This window comes from Lampris incognitus, chromosome 3 (assembly GCF_029633865.1).
Source record: "Lampris incognitus isolate fLamInc1 chromosome 3, fLamInc1.hap2, whole genome shotgun sequence".
NCBI lineage: Eukaryota > Metazoa > Chordata > Actinopteri > Lampriformes > Lampridae > Lampris > Lampris incognitus.
The window spans coordinates 78,688,575-78,708,514 of NC_079213.1; the positions used below are offsets into that span (position 1 = coordinate 78,688,575).

General features: G+C 43.3%; 3 protein-coding genes across 5 annotated transcripts in view; 1 reads left to right on the forward strand and 2 right to left on the reverse strand.

Annotated features, from left to right (window-relative positions):
- wwc3 (WWC family member 3) overlaps nucleotides 1-10,571 on the reverse strand; it is a 36,138-nt gene extending 25,567 nt beyond the window's left edge. For all 3 annotated transcript variants that reach the window (XM_056275940.1, XM_056275939.1, XM_056275938.1), the window contains exon 1: nucleotides 10,160-10,571. In XM_056275940.1, coding sequence (XP_056131915.1) covers nucleotides 10,160-10,305 — 146 coding nt within the window. In that variant the 5' untranslated portion in view covers nucleotides 10,306-10,571. The remainder of the gene's footprint in view (nucleotides 1-10,159) is intronic.
- Nucleotides 10,572-14,083: 3,512 nt separating this feature from the next.
- Nucleotides 14,084-14,740, forward strand: LOC130110741 (putative claudin-24). Its single transcript, XM_056277923.1, has one exon. It carries the CDS (start codon nucleotides 14,084-14,086, stop codon nucleotides 14,738-14,740), a length of 657 nt encoding a protein of 218 aa, XP_056133898.1.
- Nucleotides 14,741-18,685: 3,945 nt separating this feature from the next.
- Nucleotides 18,686-19,873, reverse strand: cldn34a (claudin 34a). Its single transcript, XM_056277928.1, has one exon. It carries the CDS (start codon nucleotides 19,871-19,873, stop codon nucleotides 19,127-19,129), a length of 747 nt encoding a protein of 248 aa, XP_056133903.1. The 3' UTR covers nucleotides 18,686-19,126.
- Nucleotides 19,874-19,940: the final 67 nt, after the last annotated feature.

Here is a 19,940-nt window from a genome sequence, read left to right on the forward strand (position 1 = left end):
GGGTGCTGAGCATCCAGGGCTCATTGATGCACAAGGGCAACAAAGACTATCCCGTCTGGTCCGAACCGACAGAAGGTCTACTTGGCACAAGTCACAGAAACTTTTAATGATGGTTATGGGAGGAATGTGTCACAGCACACAGTGCAGTGCACCCTCCAGCGTATGGGGTTGCACAGCCACAGACCGGTCAGAGTGCCCATGATGACCCCTGTCTACTGTTGAAAGCACCTACATTCAGTATGCAGTGTCTGGTATGAATTGGATGGACCTTGGAAGCGTGGAAGAAGGTTGCCTGGTCCACTGAGTCCCATTTTCTTTTAGATTATATAAAATGCAACTTGATTGATTGATTGATTGATTGATTGATTGATTGATTGATTGATTGATCACATGGATCGTCGTGTATGTGTGTGCCATTTACCTGGGGAAGTGATGGCACCAGGATGCAAAGTGAGGAGACAACAAGCTGGTGGATGAAGTGTGATGCTCTGGGCAATGTTCTGCTGGGAAACCGTGGATCCAGCCATTCATGTGGATGTAAATTTGACATGTGTCACCTATCTAAACATTGTTGCAAACTAGGTAAACCACTTCATGGCAATGGTGTTACCTGAAAGCAGTGGCCTCGTTCAGCAGGATAATGCACCCTGCCACACTGCACACATTGTTTGGGATTGGTTTGAAGAAGCCCTGTGATGGCCTGGCGGCCTGTCCAGGGTGTCTCCCTGCCTGTTGCCCAATGACTGCTGGGATAGGCTCCAGCATCCCCGCGACCCTGAGAGCAGGATAAGCGGTTTGGCTAATGGATTGATGGATATTTGGTTTGAGGCACATGATGACGTGTTCAATGTGTTGCCCTGGCCTCCGAGTTCTCCAGATATCAATCCCATTGAGCATCTGAAGGATGTGCTGGACTGACAAGTTCAATCCACTGTGACTCCACCTCACAATTTACAGGACTTGAAGGATCTGCTGGTAATATTTTGGTGCCAGATACCAGAGGACACCTTCAGAGGTCTTGTAGAGTCCATACCTTGGTGGGTTGGCGCTGTTTTGGCAGCACACAGAGGGCCGACAGCATATTAGGCAAGTGGTCATAATGTTTTGGCTCATCAGTGTATATTAATTCACTCTTTGATACAAAAATGAAAAATGTTGAAATATCAACATAAAATCTAAAAATACCCAGACTGTTACCAAGGTTGTGACTCAAGTGTTATGGAATGAAAATGTTCAAAATATTGGTTGTTGTGTTGTGTTGCAAACCAGAGGGTTTGGTTACAATGTGGTCTCCATTCAGTTTCTTGATTTCCTACATGTTTGATGATAACAGATCATTTCCCAACTGACTGCTTATCATCAATCAACCGAGACAAAAGAGCAAGGAGTAGTGACCCCTTCTGCCCACAATGCAGACGGTACACGAGGCCTTATCCTGGCTAGGTATGCATACAATGAGGGGACTGCCCAGAGAGAGCAGCTCAGGCATCTTCTGAAACATTCCAGAGCAGCGAGAGAGACAAAGTGACTCTCCTCTCTCCAGACATTTTAACAGCAACATATGGCATAGGTCTTGATCCATACTCAATGACATAGGCTGGCTTGCAATACCTTTTCCTTTTGATGGTATGATGTGCACTTTGCACAAAAATATGCCTGCAGTTTAACCTTGCAGACAGCATACAGACATGATTAGTTACAGTTAGCAAAAACCTCAAAACAAAACAACAAAAAAACCAACCTGCATGTTCCTACGTGCTGCCTCTACATAGTACTGATAACATTAATCACATACACAATATAGCACAAACTTAAGCCTACAAAGCCATTAGTAGGACCAGCTCCTTGTAATTTATGCAAAGGCTTTAGTTCCAGGTCTGAAACCAGGACTCCTACAGTGAAAGCTCCAGTACAATGTGAAATGTTCCCCTATGAGGACACTTGCATGCCTGTGCACACAACTGCATGCATTTATTTAGACAGCGTGTAATGGGTAGTCTGTTTTCTGTACCAATTATTTTATTACTAACCTTTTACCATCTGTACAAAGCCACTAGCGCTATTACACAAACGTGTGGATCAAATTTGTTACAGGGAGAGTTAAGTGAGCCATATACACATGCAGCCAAACACAAGGACAATGCAAATACTAGCACACTCCTCACCAGCTACTGCTTTAAAAGAATGTGAAAAGTACACAAAAGTTCACCTACTAATGAGACTTTTCTGGCAGAGAGTAAATACCTAAGAGGACTTTCACACAGAAATGGCCAATGTGTTTGCAGTACGATTTTATGTAAATAATGATTTAACAAAGAAACAGGAACACAAGCAAAAGAAGAGAAAAAAATAAACATTAGGCGAAATCAAGCCTTTGAGAGATAAACGACTTTTTTAAGAGAATAACCCAACAGGAGTTCATTTGAAATGACACATTTTCACAGAAAATATAAAGCCAAACAAGAAGAATAAGTGCTTAGTTCTTGATTGGGTCACAGTGGTCCTAAACACAAAGGGGTCAGCAGAGGAGAGACTTTAGAGAGCCATATAATGTCATTTACAGGGTGGAGAGTCTGGTACTGAGATTCCCTCAAATCCCCCCGAGACAGAGACAGAGACAGAGACAGAGACAGACAGACAGACAGACAGACAGACAGACAGACAGACAGACAGACAGACAGACAGACAGACAGACAGACAGACAGACAGACAGACAGAGAGAGAGAGAGAGAAACAGGGTGAAAACCATCCACTCTCATATACCCCTTACACACTGACCCAAAAAACCCGCTAACATCCGCCTTTTTACACTGACCAAAGGTGGATGTTAGCGGGTTTTTTGGCCAGTGTGAAAGGGTTAATAGATACGAATTGGAATAAATGAATGTTTAGTTTGTTATGCTGTCTTGTGACAGCAGCCTCTGTTTTGCCAAGTCATGTCTTGGTCTTGGGAGACTTTGTAAGAGCAAGACAGCACAGCATACTGGCACTCACACAGAAGAGACCTCACTGTACAACACAAGAGAGAAGTCCTCTGCTGACACGCTGTGACCCATATACTCACAGCCAAACTACAGTAAACTTGTAGAGAGGGACTTGCTGTAAAACTCACATTTGCTCCTGAATTGTTGGAGTGGAACCGTTCAGACAATATCAGTTAGTTATTGCAGAGAGGACACATAACAGCAAAAACACATGATGCATCTATCGGGTCATTCCTATCAAGGGCCTAGCCAAGCCTAGGGGGTCTTTTTGCCTTAATACACCACAGCATGCCTATTACCCATTGAGAACAGTAATACCAAGAGGGGAGGCCTCAGTATTAAGCTGCTCAGAAATACCAAAAGTGAAAGCAGGAGGTTATTCATGTGAGTGAGGATATTTTACCTAAATCTGTACACTCACTACGATCCTTTGCACAGGACAACACCGAGCTCCACGAAATCTCTAGAGCCAAAGAAAATTCATCTAAAGGCAATTCTGTCCTCACAGACCTACAAGCCTGGCTGAAATATAGAAGAAGTCAGATTGACACACTGACAAACACTTTCAGCTGTGGGTGGAATTGTAATGAGTTGCTTCATGGCCTGCTGGTGTGTAACAGCTTACCAGCAAAATATATTTAGTTGTCAAAGACATTTGCTAATTCTATAATAACTTGGCTCTTTGGATATCCCAGAGGATATTTCTATCTAGAGCAGCCCCCTTCACTTGGCGACGGGGTGGTGCATGGGAAAGGCATGTGAAACTGAAGTCCAGGCTACCAGACCTCATCTGGACGTCCCCCCAGCTTTGGTCCTCTTCGACAACAAAGGCCAGTGCAGAATTCCAACTGCAAATTAAGATACGCCAAACAACAGCGTCTGCATTCCTCATTCAGCCTTCACCACTAAAAATAATGTTTCTTGTTGCAATTAATTATAGCACCCAAGAGGCAGTGTTTTAATACTTTCGACTTGGACTACTACTTTACACCTCAACCACAATAGACTCAATAATAACTTGAGAATTAATTGCAACATGTTTTGAAAGGCACTGCCGCCACTGTTGGGTATTGCAGATTTAAGTTAATTCAGATTGACTTAAGAAGATCAATTTTACTTTTTTTCCATTAATTCACTAGATGGGTTTATTTAAACCAGTTGTCATCAAGGATATGTTTAATGGATGAAGTTAACGTCCCCCGTGTTCACATGAGACAGGTTTGTCACCAATGGTTCAATGAGATGTCTGAAGGTACCGCTGCTGGTCTGCTGCACTGTCCATACAATGGAGCATAAAAACATAACCACAATATAGGTCTTCATGCATAAGATAAAAAAAATGAAAATAAAAATGAAAAAAAAACCCACCAAAAGTAAATCAGAGGTCATTTTTTATGCACATGACCAAAGCCTTAAATATATCATATATAGAGTGGGTGAAAAAGCTATGCCTCGACTTGTCTCCCTCTCAAAAAAAAAAAAAAGGAAGAGTCATCAGGACAAACTTATCCAGCAATTGAAAGTATGCGTCTTTTCTCATGACAGTAAGCCAGCAACTGCTGACTTCTAGAAATAAAAATTGAGGCTTGACCTCTGAATGACAAGCATTGCATATGCAACCAGAACAACAACAAATGCGGCGACACCAATATACACCCTGTCAGAGACGGACACGAAGTGATAAAAGAAAAAATTCGACATGTCCCCCCTTTTTAACTCCAATAATGCACCAGAAATAACACCTGCTTTCATTCTCACACCATCTCTCCATTCGCACCTCCCTAAGTTAGGGCTAACAGACACACAGCCTTGGGGGAAAAACATCTCAACTGTTGGTCTAAAAATTCCATTCTAAGTTAAAAACAAAATGTGAAAACAACTTTGGGAGGAATGTCATTTATGTCCTCCCCTCTCAGAGACTGGTGCAGCATTTCAGAGCAAGGTCTAAAGCAGCTGGCCATGGCAGACAGGCAGACATCCGCTCCTCCCATTATGTCCAGAATCTTATAGAAATAGGTCTACTATAAGTAGCCAGCATATGACATCTCTGTCTCTATACACATTTAGATGGTGTCTCGACACATGGGAAGGGCCTGAAGCTGCCTGACTGAAAAGGGAGACCAGTGGTCCCACAGTAGGGACTACTTTGACAACAGACTGCAAAACAACTGTGCCACTGGATTTTCTTGAAAAGGTAGCGTAACACAAGGTCTGTGCAAGACAGACGAGTAAGATGGACAAAACAGTAAATGAGAAGCTTGTGTAGAGCCAACAGCATCCTTTCATCAGATTTCAATATGAGTAAATGCAGGATAAAAATCATTCTTCCGCTTTTAATTTAAGGATTATGTAGGTAGTGGAGGACAAAAAAAAAAAAAGACAGCAAGTGGCTTCTACTTGTTCCATTAGCTTCTGGGTGCTTAGGTAGTATTAGTCATACTTACTGGCTCACAATATTTGCCTATGGCATATTTTACCTACCACACACACAACCTGAATACTTTATTTGTTAATAACATTAGTGCATGGCAAAACCTTCCCCAAAGAAAATTGTAGGTTTGCTGTTAAAGCAATGTTTCAAAATAGTAAGAGGCTCCGTTAGAAAAAAAAAAGACTTGACAGAAAATGGACAAAACAGGCAAGGTAACTTCCAATTAGCATTTTGGCTCCCTGTTAAATGGCCCTTCAGTGCTCTGCCACCAAAGGCAAAGGAGTTTTGAGTTTCCAGAACAAAGAATAGTGATAAGCATTAGCTGCTAGAACAACATGTTAAAGGGAAAGAGACAGGCAAACACATTGTCCACACATGAAAAAGAGACACAGAAAACACACAAGCAAAATGACACTACATTAAACAATGGCATGTTCATAACCTCCCCCCACCCAAGAGAGAGAGAGAAAAAAGAGCCATCATAATGAAAACACTGGGGGAAGCAAAATAGCAGCGGGGTTCAGTGCATGTGAATAACCTTTCGGTGCTGGAAACACGGCTCACCCTTTCCAGAATAATTGAATTTGGTGTGCTTTGTGACCAAGTATAAAGAACTCCCTTTGCGAAGCGGCAGGCCAGCCGTGGCTGTTGCATAACAGAGCTAATAAAGGAGGCCTACAGGCCCAGGATGGAGAGGAGAAGGCAGACACGTGGGAACTGCCTCTGTTCTGCTGCTTTGTCTGGGGCCGCTAGCAGGCAGAGCCCATAAGAATTAGTGTAGGCATGCCTGACATAACGCTCATTCCACAGTAACAAAAAAGCCCCACAAAACTGTTAAGCTTATCTGCAGAAGCTGGCAGGGCCAGGCCCTGAGCTGTTCAAGCTATCCATCGTCCTTTAAGACGCATTCATTAATATGTGCAGCATATCAAACTCCACTGAGACCAATTATGGAAGACAGAGGGATTCAGTATGTGGTTTGCGTAGTTCAAATGCCTTACCTTATCATAATCTGCAATCTAATACTTGGCAATAAGGATCCTGTAGTTAATTACAACCATCAAAAACAATGTTAAATACCTGCATAGATTAAAATTATATGGTAAGGCTGGTTAATACAGATAAGAATCTTTATCTCCCTGGCACAGAAAACGTGCAATGGGCTTAAAGGTTGGAAGAATCCCATTGCTCGTTTTAGACATCAACATCTAAATAAGCCGAATCTGCACCATCATAAATCCTCACTTAATACCAGGGCTATTTCAGCAGCGCAAGTTTAAATAAAGTAGGGCTTCATCATCAAATGAAGATTTGTTGTATTGTCTATGTGGAACACAAAGAGGCTACACAGGATTCCCACATTTCCCTGCTCTTCCCCCTCCTGCCCAGGCAGAAGACAGGTCCGTCTACCCTCAACGGTGGAGCAAACCGTGTGCTCAGAGATGCTCTGTCAGTTTCCCAGGTGATTGTGCAGTGCGTTCACACACCAATCTTACTTTTCACTACAAGTCGCCATCTAACCAGAGCAACTCCATCCAGACCCTTCACTGCCAGTCTCCTGGCACTGGACACTGGAGGCCCCGTGTACTAGTGGGCACCAAGTTGAGGCTTGGCGGAGAGGCAACTCAGTCACAGTGCATCATGAGCATCACTGGCAATTATGTTTCAACTGAAAGAGTCTTGTGTTTTACTGATTATAATTCATCACAGACGGGGTTCTCTGAGGGTCAGCAGACCTAAGGCTCACAGACATCAGGAGACTTTGGACTGCAGAAACATCCTCTATTGAATATATATAAATTAACGCATCACACTCATCCTAACTTTTGGTACATTTTCACACTGCAATTTTTTGGCCATCAAGAGGTCAAGGATGGTTTGGATGCCTTTGAGACTGCTATTTGGTTTCAGGTATATTTAATGCAGGACTCACAATGTATGTTTGAGCCCTTGCTATCTTCTTACTCAACAACCCTCTGATATTTCTTGTATTGCTTTCCACTAAAATATCTTTAAATCAGACACAGTATCACAGTACCCAGGTTTACAAAGCAAAATTACCAATTTGCTGATCTAGACTTTTTAGAGCCCACTGGTTCCCTGTGTACTCACTAAAACTTGGCTTATTACATTGTGAAGACTGACCCCCCCCCTACTTGAACAATTTTTCATAATGCAATGATTTAAGAACTGATGTAAATATTAACTCCATATAAATATTTTAGCAAATGTCAGCCAATAATATTAGTTTGCTGGTGTATCTCTATGCCCGTAGTATGCTCCATAAAAGTCAAAATAAATTGTCATGCTCATGAAAGCAAACAGAACTACTTTTTCTCTGTTGCTGTTGAGGATATTTTTCCCAATAATATATGGAGCCAGCTGAAGTATTTGAGTATTCACTGCTCATAGCGGAGACCCTTGAATACCATGAGCACCCCGTTTCTTTTTTTTTTCAGATTCCTTTGCCAATTCTGCAGTGTAATACAGGAAAACTCTGCTTACAATATCTGGATTTTTAAAGTCTCAAAGTTTTCACTTAGTTAACTATTGATGCTTACAACTTTCCATGCAATCATTTTCCAGATGAATAAGAATAATATGAATTATGGGAATAGAGTTTTCATACCAAACAGTGATTTACAAATCATCCACTTTGTTCAATTTTAAATGGACTCGGACACTAAATGCTAGACCCATCTCTAAGGCAAAGACAGAATGAGGGAGAAGTCTGACGTTCTTAACCCCAACACCACAATCTGTATAACAATCTTTGGTTCTTTCCATGGCATGCCATCCAAGTACATTTCGCTGTGGCTGATGTAAACCCTAGATATTTTCAATGAGGAACATGAAGTAGCAAAGCAGACACCTTTTCTGTCTTGTTGCACCTTAATAGAGATTCTGCTTTGTGCTACATAATTGTAAAACTGGCAAAAACACAGGAACAGTTGAACAACCATTAGAGGACAACAACAAAGGGATGTTTTCTATAACCCAGGTAGCTTAATAGTTTTAGAAACAGATACAGCACCTGCCTGTGTTGTATCTGTTCTTCCTGGGGTTGAAAACACATGAGAGACAGACAGGCGCACAGACAGACAACTGCAGAAAAAAATGGTTTGGTAATGCAGACATGCACTCCGTGAGTTATTCCTCAGCACTTAAGATCTTGTGAGAATCCTATCAGTCTTTACATAACAATGGTTAATCAACCGGCAGGGGGGGGGGCTTCAAGTAGATCAGGTTTTTCTTATCTGCCTGCTTTTAGTCTTTAGGTTCAGTGAAAATGAAACAAGATGGATGATTTGTAAGTCAGTGTTTGGTATGAAGGCTCTATTCCCTTATCTACGCTAAGGCAACTTCACTCCTGCTATCAAAAACAGTTAAAATAAATTTAGTTAAATGCGTTGTATGCAGAAATATATTACCTTATTTTTCTGTCCTCTGAAATCAAAGCTATGGATACTGTGCATGCATTTCCTTGCATGCAAGTCTCACTCTTTACAGTGGTGCTTGGTTGGCTGTTTTTGAGAGGCACTGCGATTTTCCCATGACTTCCTTATAGTGAAATTCTGCTTTTTCTGCATAATACAACACAGTTTAAATACTTTCTATAATTCCCCGTAATCTCCTGAAGTCTGCTTTGAATGCCTGATTGAGCCTGTTTCAGGGCTGGTGAAATCCCAGTCCCCACAAAAGCACATCCTTGCAGCTTTCCCAGTGGCCCAACTCACATTCCTTACATATTTTCACAAAGATCTCTGGGAGTTGAAGTTTAATTCCCCCCCCCTTCCCCATTTTCAGGGTCAGCTATTATATTCTTAATTCTTGTGTAAGGAGTAGTAGACAAGCACGAATTTATATCCAGGCTCAAAACCGACATATCAAGTTGCAAGCCTATATCCTTCCACAGAGCATTTACCTGGTGCAGTGATTTTGGCCTACTGGTCTCAGGGTTGAACAGATTTCACAATTCAGCGTTAATTGAATGATGTGAGGATAGTCGGAAGTCAGCACACTACTACACGATTCGTCTGGTCACATTACAGACATGAAGTGTCTCCCATAGGGGAGGACGGTGACATTACTTGGGACATTCAGGTGACAGAGGGGCTTGTTTGTGTTGCTCACCAGCATGAGTGGGATTGAACCATTGATCTTACACTGAGTGTTTGAATGTATATCTGAGCACGATCACACGCCGATGTGTCTACTCTGGTCATTGCAAAACAGCTCCAACTCAGCTGAAGGTTGCGCTACCTAGTTGTAATCCGTGTCACTTGTGGGAAATTTGTCAAATTCATGGCCTGTAAAAAAACAGATCTGTCACGATATGCTATAACGTGAACCCGTCCTGACGCGTACTTGTCATGGATGAGTCTACCGTGTTTTCACTGTCCCTACTCCAAAAAAGGTGAGATACAACCAACTGCTGACAAATCTCGGTTGAATGGTGTTCAGCTGGTTATTTGTTGGTGGTCTCCCGTTTTGCAAAGCACAACCCGGTATCAACATTCAACTAATTTTGATTGTTCAGGGTAAAAACACACTGGTTAATACAAAAAATGCCATCACTTGTCCACCATCCTGCCCCTCGCATCTTCCTCAGAGAGCGGTTTATTAAACCTCACGTCAGGACAAAGGTTAAAAATGTGCTGCATTCAATTGCCGGATTTTAAGAAATCGCACGGAAACTTCGCAAACTTCAAAAATAAAGGAAAAAAAAAGTCACTTCGCATACCTATCTCTGGGATCGATCCAAGAGGTCTGTCGGGTGTTGTGATCGATAAAAAACACCCGGCCGTCGTAATCCCGTGCTTCTTCCCAGCCGGCGGGCAGCGGCAGCTCCGAGCTCTCTCCCCGTCTACCGCTGCTCACCCACGGCATAGCGCTGGGACGGTGAGGGGGGTTATCGCTGACGCCAGACCCCCTGCCCTTTTTTTCCACCCGAAAAGTTGATCCTCACAGCATTACAAACTTTCTCCTTCGAACTGCCGGACATAAAAAATAAAGTCTCCACAGAAGCAGCTCGGCTGAAAATACATCCACTTTTTTTCCTCTCTCCCCCCCCCCCCAAATAAAAAAAAAAAACAAAACTACCGCTCTCTCGGCTCTCACGGTCCTCGGTCCTCCATGTTCGCCTCCTCCTCCTTTTCCGCCATCTTTCATTCCAGTGTGTCCATATTCGGGCAACGGGAATTTGCATAAACGGTACTCGAGCAAGGACGTACGACGGCGCGACGGTGCGCCGTCGTCCAATAGGAAAGTGGCGTCAGCGCTGCTCCACCGGCCAGGAGTTTTGTTTTGTCGACGAGATTCATTAAAAGTTTATTCTAAAAGTGACGTCATTAATAACGAGTCGCTACATCAGCTCGTTCAAAAAGGAGCCGCGTATAGTTGCCGGGTGATTATGATGACAAGACGCATTTGTTTAAAGGCCCAAGCTGTGATTTATTTGACTGTATGAGATTGAGGTATATTCACATGCCAGCCATGACCCGAGAGTTTACATACATTACCGAGGTAAACAAGCCTTTTACGGCATCAGAAAACATTAAAAACTCAAATTTAGTAGTTAAGTGTCAGTGCTTGTACTAAGCGACCTGTTGATCAATTTGAGGGTGATAGCAGGTACCCATCCTATGTTTTACATTGTGGTAGTGGGGCTCCCCTTTTGTTTACAAACAGAAGGAATATCCATCCATTATCCAAACCGCTTATCCTGCTCTCAGGGTGGCGGGGATGCTGGAGCCTATCCCAGCAGTCATTTAGGCGTTGGGTCGGAAGACATCCTGGACAGGCCGCCGGGCCATCACAGGACCGACACACTGCTCCTCTACAATAGGATGGGTTAAAAAAAATCAGTTTAAATGTGCTTTAGACTCAACGACAGAGAATCAGAATCGAAACCAATTTAAGAGCACATGAGGTGAAGGAAAAATAATAAGGAGCACATGAGCTGAATGTGAAAAATAACAAAAGGCAGGAAAAATAGTAAAAGGCTGTCCAATGAGAGGATAAAGGGCATCTTTAATTAAAAAACTAGATTAAAAATATATGTTTGAAGGCTTCGTTTGAATACGCCCACTGTACTTAATCACCTCTGATGACTGACCTATGTCCCTAGTCATAGGTCGTCATAGGGTTAGTGATTGTGTCAGGAAGGGCATCTGGCGTAAAGTTATGCCAAATCAGTATGCAGATTGACAAGGCCATACAGGATCGGTCGAGACACGCATCAACAACGGCCAGCAATTGGTGCTGTGCCCTCACAGGGGCCTGATGGAAACTGTAAAAACTGCTGCGGTGACCCCTGAAAAACAGAAAAAGCTGAAAGAAGAAGGGACATAGGTCATTTGAAAGAGGTTGCTTCCCCCTTCTCTAAAATAAAGTCCTCTGTAAAATGGGTTGATGGAATGAATATTGATCTGGGTGTTGGAGACCTGCCCACAATTTTCACGCATGTTTATGTTTATTCGTGGATGGTTGTCCAGGACCGATTTCATGCAGGCCACGGTTGTTTTCCAAAACCTCCAAGGGTTTCTCTTGACTCCTTTTTCAGTGATACAACATCGCCATCGTATGTTATGCGTAAGTACTGCAGTAGAACGTGTTCTGCTCCAAACTACTACTACTACTACTACTACTACTAATAATTATTATTATAATGGGTCTGAGGGTTTCACTGAAAGCTATCCCAGACCTCCTCTGTGAGAACTGATGCTTTCAGTTCAGCTGACCAACATTTTGCAAACAACACTTCCTCCTACATTATCTAACGTGTCCATTTTTATTGTGTCACTGAACCCAGATTCAGATGTTTACATTACAGGCAACTACCTGAAAGTCTGATGAAAGGGACTTATTCTCAGCTCAGAAGAGTGCAAAGGTCAAAGCAATGGGTACCCATGCAGGTTGTCTAGGTAACACAGTGAAAGGTGATGGATTACGTATTGGGTCACTTCAGAGGAATGGGTTTCAATCCCACAAACTCCCCTTCCCCATGCTTAAAGTTTCAGCCTCAACTGCCCCTCCTGCAATTTACTGCACCACCATGGGCAAAAGTCAGCATATTTCCTCCAAACCTTGGTCAAATCTATGAGCCACAATATCATCTGAGAGGCTTGGGGTGTTCTGAATATTTTATGATTGCATGATTGCACATTTTAAAGGTTGATTTTAATACAAACTTTGTTCACAATATGAACGCGATACTGAGAATCATCATAATGAAGCAATTCAAATTCAGACTTTTTTCCCCCTCACCCTTTACCAAATACCTTTCATCACACTTAATAAATCTGGACATTCCTGGTTAAGTGATTATGCTCAATTTCCTTTGCCTTGAAAATATAGTCATCGGAGTTGCTAACATTTATCAAAGTGAGGGTGGTACCTCTGACATCAACCTACCAGGTTGTGTGTGAATTTGTGCAGCCAAGCAGGCATTGAATCACTGCAACAATTTCAGTCCAGTCAGCTGAGTGTATTGTCCGCCAAAGGAGGAGGGGTGACGCAGAATGCATTTGTGTTTATGTGTGATATGTGCAACTATGCCTGTTTATGGCGGGGAAACATTTTTGTCAAATCATAGCCTTCATCTTTGACCTCCTACTTTCAGCTCTGACAGGCTCTGTAGTGTTCATATCTGAGCCCAGACACACAATAAGCAGCACTGTTGTTTGACAACCAATCCTCCTCAATCACATGCAACAAAAGGAATGACTTTGAGGCCGACTGTCTCGACTCCCTAAATTCAAAAGGTATGGGTATTTACTTGAATAAACTACTTTTCTTACTATGTCAGTACTCAAATTCACCGTGCATGATGATCAATCACACATACATAATGACCACTATTGATAATCAGTGAAATTAATACGCCACAAAGCCACAAAGAAGTAATAATTTTGACACATGGACCGTATTAATGGCACATTTCCATAATTGGGTTTGTGCTGTAATGCAGGAGTTCAGTGATCAGTGTTCCCAATTTAAAAAATCAAAGTCTCCCCAGTTTGACCAAACCTGGAAGATTTTGTTTGTTTTTTTCAGGGGCAGAAAAACCTTATCTATGCCGCCTCAGCCTTGTTTTTGAAAATGAGTGTATAAACAGCTTGGTCCTGCTCTCTCTGTTGGTCTCTCATTTGTTTGTTCATTTAGCAATCCCATTTAAAAGGCCTTGTCACAACAGAGAAGAGAAATGGCATGAGTTAAAGCAGAGACCGCGAGTAAGGCTAATCCCAAATCCCAGTGCCAGCAGAAATCTTCATAAAGATAATATCCCGTGTGTACTTAATTGCATCCCTTGAGGCCCGGTATGCCATGAAGACAGCATTTGTTTGACCGTGAGCTTGTTGAAGGCCCACCATCTCTGCCCCTGCCTCCTCTGCCCATTGGCACAGCAGCAGTAGCAGGAGGACCATAAAGGGGAGGGCCGAAGGGTCCCTCTCCTCCCTGCCACACATGATGTGTGGTTCTGCAAGTGGGAGCTGTTTTGTGAAACAGCTCTGAGCTGAGTGCCAGAGAGCTCAGGTCTAATTTAACAGGTGTCCGAGAGCCGCCTCTGTCCCAACCAGACATAACCAGCCCTTCCAACTGACGTGCAGCCAGACAAGAACTCTTGTGGGGTCTGTTGAGCAGAGAGGTCAGCGAGGGTTAAGCCATGGATGCGTGCGCCTGCGCTCTGGAGATGCTGGGGATATTTGTGTATGTTGGAGCCTGGCTGTGTACATTAGCTACCACCATCATGCCCCAGTGGCTGACCATGTCCACTGAGCTGCTGGCCATCGAGAGTTACGAGCTGGGTTTGTGGGAGACGTGTGTGGTGCAGGAAGTCGGGGGCATGGAGTGTAGGTCTTATGACAGCCTGCTGGGCCTCTCCTACGACATCAAGCTCGCCCGTATCCTCATGTGTATTTCCCTTGCCATTGGCCTTCTGGGAATCCTGGTGGCTATACCGGGCCTTTACCTGGTCAACAGCTGTAAAGGACAGGAAGGCCATCAGACTAAGAAGATCTTGACAACAATGGGTGGAGTGCTGGGAATCCTGGCTGGAGTACTCTGTCTGGTTCCAGTATCGTACGTTGCCCATTTAGCAGTATTGCAATTTTTTGATGAGACTGTACCTGAAGTGGTGCCCCGATGGGAGTTTGGAGATGCTTTGTTCTGTGGTTGGGTAGGAGGATTTCTCCTCATAGTGTCTGGGCTCCTTCTGGTTTCCTCATGTTTATGTTCCCTGACAAATCACCAGCCGGCACTGCGGAGATACCAGGTCAGGAGTACTGATATTTCCCCCAGGAAGCGTTCAGAGTATGTTTAAGGACGGTGTATGGAGGAATCAACTTCACTGAGACTGACGATACACACCAGAATCAGCATTAGCTCTCAGTCTGCACTTCAAACTGCTTTTCAAATGACACACTGAAATATATAGACTGTATATATCTGGTTTCATGCCACAGAGAACATATGAGGAGCACTTCCTCAGAGAACAAAATGTATTTTGAGAGAATTTGTGAGATTTGAGTAGATAAGGAAAAATTAAAACTACATGTTGCAGATTTTCAATAGGCTATACCACTAAGTGAGAAGTTATATTTGCATCACTTAATTGAATTGACTTCATCTCCACAAACCACAATAAAGGATGAAAAAGTGCTATAAACAATAGAATAGGTTTTTTAAAAATGCTTTATTTTTCTTTATTTTGGGATGGCTTCAGGACTGTTTTCTTATCAGTGCCGACAGAGAAGAGTTTCTATTACACAGGGTCTGTTTTTCAAGGCACTTAAGCTTACAAAAATGCTGTGATTATAACTTATTTTTTGACACTGAGATGTAGAGATAAGTTCACAAATTTTTCTGTATATTGAAATATGCTTACACGCTGTATTGCAAAGTACATTCACGATTCACATAAAGACATTTATTGCGATGCCACTGAATGGTTCTTTTTTTAAAATGTGGAAATATTAATGTAAATTATTGCACTATACAAATGAATGGGTATAGTAATGCACACCTTATTGTGGTCTCTGAGTATATAAACATTTATTTTGTTGATTAAATTTTACTCCACTGAGAGTCACTCAGATCGTTACAAGGATTTCTAATTTAGTCGTTATCAATGAATGAAGAAGTTGCGAGAGGAATCTGTTCAGAATAAGGCACCATATTGTTTAGGGTTATGTCAGACGGGGACGATGGTGTGTGTGTGTGTGTGTGTGTGTGTGTGTGTGTGTGTGTGTGTGTGTGTGTGTGTGTGTGTGTGTGTGTGTGTGTGTGCACTTGAGATTTAACGTGCTCGTCATGAGCACCTGATGCACCACAGCTGCCTTAGTCACATATGCGTATCATACAAATGAACTGCATGTTTCAGATGTTTTGGTGTGAAGTTTGCACTCTGGATTCTCACTGGCTGAACAGGGAAACAGAAAATAGCCGACTTGGTTTGTTAGGTGTGTCTGCCGTGGTGGAAACACAGCTTGAGACTAATTCCATCAGATTTCCTGGGCACTTGCTGAGCTAAGCTGTGTTTAATGAACGCTTTAATGGGCAGCATGTCCTGTGAAGAATGCAGAACAGGTTGCCCTGTGGCCCCTGCTTTGACATAATTACACAAATTTGCCAAGGTCAGATGCTGATGCCGCTCCTACTCCTCCAGAAACTGCTGTGGGCACTGTAGACACCATTAAACGAGAGAGGGGTGCGTTTTTTCCACAGAGATCGCGCAATAATGCCGTAATGAAGACTCGTCTTTACCAAGACGGTGTTATGCTGCTTTATCGAAAAAAATGCCACCGTAGCGCGAATCGATAACAGTCTAATCCTTATCATATCGGCCATAACGCCGGCGTTCCGGAAGCAGAGGCGTCACGACGTGTAACACGGCAGAGTCGGGCCTGTCATTTCCACACAGACGTCGATTGGGTTTTGTTAAATACCTCCGTTGCCGGTTTAACGCCGGTGTTACATCGAAATCTGTGACCCGTCAGATTATGTGACCCTGGCTGCCCTTAAAACGTTCTATTATGGCCACCCCCAGATGCTAATCCTAATCATAACCACACCAAACCCACATCTAACATCAACTGTCTCCAACTCAATACCTAGATTTAACCTCATCTCAACTGCCGTTTCCTGGCTGAAAGAGAGTGGAAGTGTCATATAATCTGAGGGGCCACCGATTTCGGTGTAACACCGGCGTTTCCTGGTACGAGTACGGGGAGACACCGAAAACAACCGCCTTCATGACAAGGAGATGTTTTCTTTGAAGGCCAGCAAGCCAGAGTGGGTTAGAACGAGTGCTGTTATATCGCTGAAGAAACGACACGTCGCCTCCTCTCCAAGAATTATGTTCAAATCGATCTGAATGCAAACAAATGTATACCTGCCTCCATGGTTCGATGAGTAAGCTGTTCACAGTACGCAAAAATGTTCAAAAAATATATTGGCTGCCCTTTGTTCATGATCAAAAATATATTGGCTGCCCTTTGTTCATGAACATTATCATTTCAGGAAATGGTACAATAAATCTTAATCAGATTTAACCTCTCAATTGATTTTTTTATTATATCTTACTGTGATCTTTCGCTCGAGTGTGTAGGTTGATGTGGCCCCTGTTCTAATGTAACAACGATGCCATCTGAAGTTAAGTTTATCTTATCATGATCAGACAGGATGATTTTAGCTAGCTCGTAAAAAAAGTGAAAGAAGATATCAGGGACAGTCTTCTCATTGCTCATGTATCGTCTGCTGAGTAAGTGAAAGGTGTTGATCACATAACGAAAAAGCCCTCTTTCTAAGTCCCACAATGAACCCAACAAAACTATGGGAAAATGGCGCCACCCCCACTTCTCTGACGAAGATTAAAACACATCCCGATTGAATCGTGACTGTAAATGTCTAGGCCACATTCCTGGTAATCTTTTACAAAGTCCTGTCTGAATCGAGTTGCTTCATCTATCCAAATTTGATAATAAAAAGGCTGAGCAAAAGATTAGATAAAGCATAACCAATTCAAGGTTTATATATATATATAAAGTTTATCTGCAGGAGGATTATGTCAGTTTAAGGCGGAGAGAGAGGGAGACGGAGAGAAAACTTGCAAACCTGGAAGAAGGGGGGAGGAAAGTATAATTTGCTATCTTATTCTCGCTGTCCTAAAATAAAAAAAGGATTCAGTGTAATATTTAATCATACTCAATCAAAGTACCCTGTTATGGATTACTGCCCCCGGGGTTTGTAATGGTGGTTGCACAGCCAAATCGCCCATCATTTTCTGCCTTTCTGTAATGCAGCCGCCATGCAAGGCTCCTGAAGTGGATGGGGAAGGTCCATCGGTTATCCACTTCTGAGACTTGTGCTTTTGACAAAGAGCTGCGCTGCACTGAAGAGGGCCTTTTGTTCCACTGCAGCCAACCACCCCCAGAGAGGTACAGCGAGTCATTGGGCCCGTGTGTGTGTGTGTGTGTGTGTGTGTGTGTGTGTGTGTGTGTGTGTGTGTGTGTGTGTGTGTGCGGGTGCCTTCCATGGCAACAATCACGACTGTGAAACGGCCCCCTCTCCCAACTCACATGCTTGCTCTCGTCAGCCTCCTACCCAGGTCACATGGGCCGGGCCCCAGTCAACCTGGTCTGCTGAGAACCCTCTTTACACGAGGCCTCATAAACCCACACCTTGACATTTCATCGGCTCCATTTTAGCAATAATAACAGACATGGACATCAGTTATTACAGTTATTACAGCTGTTCTAGATACTGCTCTCAGATAGCATGGAAGAGATATGATCAGAGAGATAACGTGTAAAGTAACATGCCCCTTGGTATGCAGCCATCCCTCGGGTACAGCAGTCTCAATGAGTATGTACTGTTCAATTCACAAGGCCCATGCAGAAAGATGTAAATCAATCCTCATTGGAAGACTGCTCATGCTATATGTAATAATGGCAATTAATTTGCTGTTTAAAAACAAGCAATGACAGAAATTATATCAGTTTCCTCCGAAAGTATATTCGATGTGATTTTCGTGTCACCTCCGTCAGCAAGGTTGCAAAAGGAGGCGACACACGAGGGGTGCTAAAGTAGTAACTGGGGTCAGGGAAGCAAAATGGCTGATGAGAACATCCTTTTGCTTCTTAGGTATGCAGATAAATTGCACAAGGATTTATGTATGCAATATATCAATATCAGTTTGTTGCTGAATAGATTATTTTTATTCATGAATTATTTTGTTAAACAAAAATGAAGTACGTTGTGTCAGAAACTGTAGGGGCCTTCAGTGTTGGAGTATCAAATTTTGTGCGCGTGTTTAAATGGGAATGTCACTCAGTTATCAAAGGTATTGGCATTTCAAATCCAGTTTTATAAGTATTTCTGGACATGAGGTACTTTCTCCCAGTGTTTAACAGCACAGAGGCAACCACTACCACACTATGATGTCCCAGTTGAGATTGTGGTACTAACTGTTCTCTCTCCTATCTGGAAATAGGAGTTATTCTTCTGTACCACAAATTCAAGGAGTCAAGGGCTGTAAGAGCGATTTACTCCAATATTAAGATCAATTTTTTTCCACCTTAATTGGCACTTTGTTCTCTGCTCTGTTTTCCAATTGATCATACCCCTGATCAAGAGAACAAAACCAAGTGTTTTCTTGTATTTCAAGACAGTCGAGCGTTTTCTGGGCTGTGCTTTGCCATCACACCTCCTAAGAACAGTACACAGGATTATCTTTGCCTGTGAAATAATTGTTGCTGCCGTTTTGTGACAAGGTTGTTACTGTCCAAGAACCATGGAGAGCATCTCTGTCACCTCTGACTGGCTCCTCCCAGGGGCCCAGGGCCTGTCTGGCGTACCTGTAGCACAGGAAAAGCAGCCCAGAGACGATGATGAGAGCAGAAGCAAATATTCCCACCCCGATGGCTGATCCCACCTCCTGTCTCACAGGCGCTGCAGGGAAGAAGAAATCTGGAGGGAAGACTATCGTGCCGTTGGTCAGCACAGAGTTCGTATTCCAAAACAATGGCACCAGGCAGCACACCCCTGTGAGCATGTAGAGGCCTCCGGCAACTGAAAAGACCAGTCTGATGTGATCTTCTCGCCTGTCCATTGTAAAGTAGACCATCCTTATGGCAAATGCAGCACTCAAATTCCCTGCCAGGCCACAGATCAGCGCCAAAGCCATCAACACCTGGGCCACGGCGATCTCCACTGGAACAAATGCATCCGTAATGTCAATGGAATGACAGAACTCCAGCTTGGGGAGCGTGTGACTGTAGAAACACGCCCTCCAGATACCCACCCAGGCCACACCGGAGGTGATGACTGACACATCGGCCACGTACCACAGCCTCCACTCGTTAAGACCAGCCGTGACCATCATCAGGATCCATGCCACAAATCCCACCACCAGGCCCAAGAACTGCCAGTGAGCTGTATGGGCCAGGTAAATCATCCTGCTGCTGCAGCTGAGCTATGACTTCGAAAAGACGGCTGGATGTGGTTCGAGGGGCCGACTCCTA